The sequence below is a fragment of the Poecilia latipinna genome, unplaced genomic scaffold (assembly GCF_001443285.1).
Source record: "Poecilia latipinna isolate Pla-1442-1.1 unplaced genomic scaffold, P_latipinna-1.0 Scaffold411, whole genome shotgun sequence".
NCBI lineage: Eukaryota > Metazoa > Chordata > Actinopteri > Cyprinodontiformes > Poeciliidae > Poecilia > Poecilia latipinna.
The window spans coordinates 278,049-284,097 of NW_015113027.1; the positions used below are offsets into that span (position 1 = coordinate 278,049).

Below are 6,049 nucleotides of genomic sequence, written 5' to 3' on the forward strand. Positions count from 1 at the left end.
CCATCGTTTGATTCTGGACAGGAGGGTCTCCTGCTGCAGAAACTGGTTTCTTCTGTTCTTCAACATGTGCTTTGTCCTGGATAAAAAGCAAAATTGCATTATTAAAGAACAAACATGATGTATTCTATAATGTCTGTATTTGTGTTAGAGTTCATACAGCTGGAGGCTTGGAATCAGCATCTTTGGGGTTTACTGAAGCAGCTGGAGGTGTCGGATTCACTGAAGCATCGTCTGCTGTTTGTGGATCCTGCTTTGCTTTTCCCAGCATTACAGACAGAATGGTGGCTAATTCTTTTTCTAATTTCTTTTCTAATGTTTTATCTTTTGTATAAAGTGTTTCACCACTCAGCTTCTGAAGCTCTGTGACGCCTTTAAAATAAACAAAAAAAAAAAAAAAGGAATGCAAAATACATTTAGTTGTCAATAGTTTGAAAAGCCATCATTGTGGTATATCAGTGTATTCAAAATAAATATTCCTTTTTATAGGGTTAGGCTAACACAGTTGGTGAGTCTTTAACATGCTGTGTATGAAAATACAGTTCTATACCTGGAGGAGGTGAAACCAGAATCAGAGCTCGTCCATCTGGTAAGACCTCTTGAACTGTGCAGTCTATTTCAGTTTTGAATTTGCTGAACCGAGTCTGGAGGGATTTTTGTAGATCTGTCTTCTTTTTGTTCTTATCCAACCACTTCAACGAGAGAGTCAGTAGGACTTTTTCTTTTAGAGGATCCATCTCAGTCTGTAAGAACAATTTTAAAAAACAGACCAAAAGATTCATTAGAGATTTTTGCTTCTGTGTTTTTTAATACTGGGTCAAAATGGTTTACACTCTTCTTAATAATCAATGAGCAATGTTTACTGGCATTTCATCAATCAAATCCTTATAAATTCTGACCATCTTTTTCCATGTTTCCATCCATTTTCTAACAACCTTGTCCCAAGTGAGGTCAGGAGGCTTCCTGGTGCCTCTCCAGCTAACGCAACAGGCGAGAGGCGGGGTCACCTTGGACAGGTCGCCAGACTGTCGCAGGGCAACACAGAGACAGACGGGACACACAACCATGCACACACACACTCACACCTACGGAGAATTTAGAAAGACCAATTAACCCGACTGTCATATTTTTGGACTGTGGGAGGAAGCCAGAGTCCCTGGAGATAACCCACCCATGCACAGGGAGAACATGCAAACTATGCAGAAAGAACCCGGGCCGGGAATCGAGCCCAGAACATTCTTGCTGCAAGGCAACAGCTCCATGTATCCTCTGGTATTTATGTTATTTATCTGTGATAATGAGCTCGAACTCTTTAAATCTGGAAGGTCTCTTTGCCATCACCCTAATCTTTACCTCCCTTCATAGATTCTCCATAAGATTCAGATCAGGAATCTAGTTGGGTCACGCCAAAATGTAAATAATATTTCCAGAAAATTACTTCAAACCTAAATTTAAATTTGTATTTTTAACTTCCTGCCCAGTTTACCATTTAACATTTTACTGTTACAGTACTGTTACAGTACATTATTATATACAATAAGGCGGACATTGTGTTCATGGTCACTGCATGAACACAAGAACTGCTTATAATATTTCCACCTTTTCTAAAATGCAGACAGAATATCTATATTTTTCAGCAATTAAATTTAAATTAATCTATGATTTTTCAACTTGTCTTTATTTAATCTTTAGCTTTTACTTTATTTTATCAGCAATAAAATATAATTTTATATTTATCTGTATCTATTTAAGTGTCATAATATTCCATTAGTTCTTAATTTGAATGTTTCACTGTTTATTTACATCGCTGGTGTCTTGTTACTGCAAGTAATGTTACAACTAAATTTTTACAATTGTACATTATGACATTTTTTTTCAAATTGTGTGATAGAGCTGCACAAGGTATTCACAGGACTGATTGGATGCAATATCTGGTCGCATATCACATTTAAAGAGGCAGACATTAAGGCTTTGAATTCTGATCATATTTTTGATTCTAGTAGCATTTAATGCTCTCACTCGATGTTTACCTGGAGTGGCTGATATGCTAAAGTTCACAGAGAATGGTAGGAATATCGTGTGATTGTGAAGACAGAGAAGTGAATTATATTTGGCAACATTATTGCAATTTAACAACAGCAACACAATTAGATATTTTTGCTTACAATGTGCAGCCTTGTCTGAGTGATTGTTATTGTATTGAATCTGATCTGATAGTTTTCATGCTTGTAACTGATTTTAATCTCAGTGAAGCACTATTATATTGTGTTACAAATATCGGTATGAGAAGTCCTCTATAAATAAATTGTAATCAACTAAATTCTGGATCTCTGGTGTGTATATAAAATGTATTTCATTGTTTCTGTGGCTCCTAAACTTTGATCTCTGCATTAACAAGTGAGTTTATCTGTATCCACCCATTTACAGCTTATAAACTTTATGGACTTTGCCTCAGTATTTGCTGTTCTAATGCAAACCTCCAGCCTGAAAACAAAACCTTGACATTTGCTCTCACAGTTCCAAGTTTCTTCAGGTGTTACACATTTTATACCAAAACAAAGGATAATCGTAAAACATTGTTTGTCATTTTCTCTAAATGTCAATAAGTCGAAATAGTTACAGTACTGAGTAAGCAATCTCCTAAAACGAAAGCAAATAAGCTTGCGAATACATCTTAGACTATACTGTTTTATAGCGAATTAATTAAATTATATTAAGCAAAATATACACAAAATAAACTCGAGTTGTTCAGAAGACATAATTTTAAACCAAGTATTTGTCTGCAACGCACCTGAGATAAATCCGTCGTATGATCCTGGTTTTGAAAATCCATGGATTCCCCTGGTCCTTCGTTGCTCGCCATTTTGATTATCTTCTTTCTTTCTTGAAAATAAAGTGAACCTTTGAACGACATACATTTAGTTCAGATCACAAACTTGTTTAGTCAGTAAAAGGCTCACGGGTTTTTGCTCTGCTTCACTTTCGATTATAAATGCAAACCTGAACTGAAACATTTCTCTACGTTTTTTGTTAAAATTTTGTTAACACAGGCTTTAACTCGGTGTTATTTTCTAAGTACTCTCATAGTTTAAGCGTTCAAACAACAAATAAACACCAATTAAATCTTGTGACGAGCTTACCTTCGCCTGCTCGCTGCAAACGACACTTCCCTGTAAACGAAAGTGAAAGCAGCTGAATGTCAGAAACAGCGTCACTCCAAAGACTGCGCAAATATTCCGTGCCGTAAGAAACGACATTTAATTAAGTTGTCAATATTCATTTCATGACAACAATCTAATTAGGCTGCTGTTCTTACAGTGACTATAGATGCAATATTGTCGCAGCGACGGGCAGAAATACCTTGTCTCAAATATCAATAGGATATTTAAGTATTTAAACTTTAAATAAAGTTGATTGATTAACTAACCCTTTCACAAACTGGGTTTCGTTTCACGACTTCACACTCAACAACTTCGCCTGCTGAGAAAACAGAGACTTTTTTTTTTTTCAGAACTAAAATCAACTCAGAGCAGAGCATCAAATTCTCGCGAGGACAGCAGTTTGAAACAACCAGTATACCAGCATAGACATCAATACGTATTAATGTCTATGGTATACCAGTAGATGGGGCTAATTCAGAATAAATGGGATGCGATTTAAAACATGTAAGCCTACCCCACAAGTGGATATGATATGTTTTAAATGTTAGTTTTACTCTAATCACATTATTTCAATCTTCACACACATCTTCACATAATACATAATTTTCAGTTTTAATCTTGAAAATCCAAGTATCGCTCTGTTTTTCTTTTTGTCTGTTCTTTTAGGTGATAGGATATATTATGTCTAGTGTTGTATTTTCTTGCAGCGATTCTGTGTTACAGCTTCTTTTTTTAAACTGACTGCAGCGACTTTTGGAGTTACCCGACTGGGTCCACATTTTGCTCAAGAAATTCAAACATGTTTGACAGCTATTTAAAAAAAGTTAACTTCTTTATCATGTATGTAAATAAAGAAATGTTATAAACCGGGTCTTGTGACCCATTTTCCTTATGACTCTTAAAGGCATAGTCTACCTTGATCTCTAAAACAAATAATGCATTACAAAACCTCTACGTTATGATCCAGTGTTGTATTTGAATTTATTAAAGGATACAGAATTCATGGAAAATTTTTCATATTAGTTTATCAACAAACAACATAATTTACTACATTGCCTTTAGGAACCAGCAGTGTTTGTACATTCTATGTCAAGTGATAAATAAATCCGTCAGTATTCTTTTATTATAAAATCAATCAATGAGATATTTTTCAAGTTACACCAAGTCATATTTAAATTTGCAAGCAATTGGGTTAAATAATCATTTAAAACTTCAGTAGAGTTCATGTCCCCAAATAACAACTGTTTCACAATAACAGAGGATCTAAATGTTGCAACCTCTGAGTGAAGCAAAGCATAGGCTGGTTTTAATAATTAATAATAAATTATTCTTTATTGCTTTAAAGAATAATTTGTGAAATATTCTTTAAAGAAGTCCTTATTAATGAATAACTAATAATAAAATAACCTTTACTGCTCAAATAAAAGCAAAACATACAAATATGCCAGTATTTTTTTAATTATTAATTTCAGTAGTAAAATAAACCATCACTCCCTCTCAGAGTCACTCTATGCCTTTAGCTTTCAGGTCCTCCTTTACTTTTCTCAGGTAATCCGGGTCAGGATATCCATATCTGAAAGCACATAAAAGACGGACGTAAAGTGTTAAACCAAAGGCAACAATAAAAAGACATAGATATTAACGTAACATAAACTGGGTGACTGCACCTCTGTGGTCCTCCTGTCTTTGACGTCTTGTGAGAAATATCGTTCCAGATCACTTGGTTGTCCAACCCGCTTGTTCTGGACGTCCCAACGGTGAAAATCATTTTCTGGTCGAAAGCTTTTTTCAGCAGTTTCAGAACTTCTTGGCCCTCTTCGTTGTCTGGAAGATATGCGGTTCTGTTAGTTCCCTGATATGGTTGTCCAGGATTAGGATGCTTTTCCTGTGAGGTAGGAAGAAAGAGTCAACTCGGAGCCAGAAATAATAAAGACAGCAATCGTTTTATGACTTGTAATGTATTCATCAAGTTTTTTACCGCCTGTTTTCCACTAGGAAAAGTGTAGGTGATCACTATACAGCCACAGCCTGAGAATCCAGGGAGGGATGAAGAGTCAGAGCTCCATGTCATTACTCCATCAGGCTGGTCTCCCTCCATCACACCAAAAACATCTTTGCACACAGGACACATGGGTCCAATGTGTTTTAATGATGCTTGGAGACACTCATCACAAAATGTGTGTTTACACCTCAACTGCTTCTGTTTGATTAACCGATCCAAGCATATTGGGCAGAAATCATCTTTACTGTCCCCTGATGCTCCTTTCTTTGTTGATGCTTCAGCATTTTGCTGTGCTGTTGGTGGAATCAGTGAAGGTTGTTTAGAGTCCTCTTTCCTCTCAGTCCCACAGCTGGATTTCTTTGGCAAGCCATTCAGTCCACTGGCATCTTTATGTCGGGTTGAGCGTAGGGGACGTGTGATAGGCTTCTTTTTGAGCCAGAAGTAGCTTTTGAGGGAAGGTTTAGCCCCACATGTTTGGAGGGATTGATTGTTTTGTCTGCTGCTGGATTCAATGTTCAGATCAGATTTAGCTTTGACATAAGCATCTTCAACAGAAGTAATAACCGGTTTGCTGTCATTTTCCACTGGTGTTGTTTTTGTCTGTTGGTTGGTTGTTCCCTGCTGTTTTCCATTGCCGTTTTCCAGTTCCTTATTGTTTTCCACTGGTGTTGTTTTTGTCTGTTGGTTGGTTGTTCCCTGCTGTTTTCCATTGCCGTTTTCCAGTTCCTTATTGTTTTCCACTGTTGGTGTTTTTGTCTGTTGGTTGGTTGTCAAGTTTATCCTCTGTAATGTACCATCTGTAGCAGGTTTGTGCTGTTCAGCCGGTGTGTTTGTCGTCTGCATTGCATTCAGGACGGCACTGAATTCATCTTGGCTTTGCTTTGGACCA

The 6,049-nt window shown here is 36.6% G+C and overlaps 2 protein-coding genes across 2 annotated transcripts in view; both read right to left on the reverse strand.

The window, feature by feature from the left end:
• LOC106950605 (probable E3 ubiquitin-protein ligase bre1) overlaps positions 1-3,367 on the reverse strand; it is an 8,266-nt gene extending 4,899 nt beyond the window's left edge. The window contains exons 1-4 of the mRNA XM_015037569.1: positions 3,358-3,367; positions 3,138-3,167; positions 2,789-2,898; positions 660-740 (exon numbers count right to left, since the gene is read on the reverse strand). Of these exons, the coding sequence (XP_014893055.1) occupies positions 660-740; positions 2,789-2,860 (153 nt within the window). The 5' untranslated portion in view covers positions 2,861-2,898; positions 3,138-3,167; positions 3,358-3,367. The remainder of the gene's footprint in view (positions 1-659; positions 741-2,788; positions 2,899-3,137; positions 3,168-3,357) is intronic.
• A 1,219-nt stretch (positions 3,368-4,586) lies between these two features.
• Positions 4,587-6,041, reverse strand: LOC106950607 (E3 ubiquitin-protein ligase DTX3L-like). The gene is made up of 3 exons (XM_015037573.1): positions 5,137-6,041; positions 4,826-5,043; positions 4,587-4,731 (listed from the first exon to the last, which is right to left on the reverse strand). The coding sequence occupies exons 1-3, from the start codon at positions 6,001-6,003 to the stop codon at positions 4,662-4,664; spliced, it is 1,155 nt and encodes a 384-aa protein (XP_014893059.1). The 5' UTR covers positions 6,004-6,041; the 3' UTR covers positions 4,587-4,661.
• Positions 6,042-6,049: the final 8 nt, after the last annotated feature.

What these genes read in the sequence shown, in the direction of transcription:
- LOC106950607 (XM_015037573.1), bottom strand. Translation starts at nt 6,003, where the DNA reads ATGCAGACGACAAACACACCGGCTGAACAGCACAAACCTGCTACAGAT. An exon ending in TTCCTAGTGGAAAACAGGCG is followed by an intron (nt 5,044 to 5,136) that starts GTAAAAAACTTG and finishes CCTACCTCACAG; the next exon opens with GAAAAGCATCCTAATCCTGG. An exon ending in AAGACAGGAGGACCACAGAG is followed by an intron (nt 4,732 to 4,825) that starts GTGCAGTCACCC and finishes ATGTGCTTTCAG; the next exon opens with ATATGGATATCCTGACCCGG.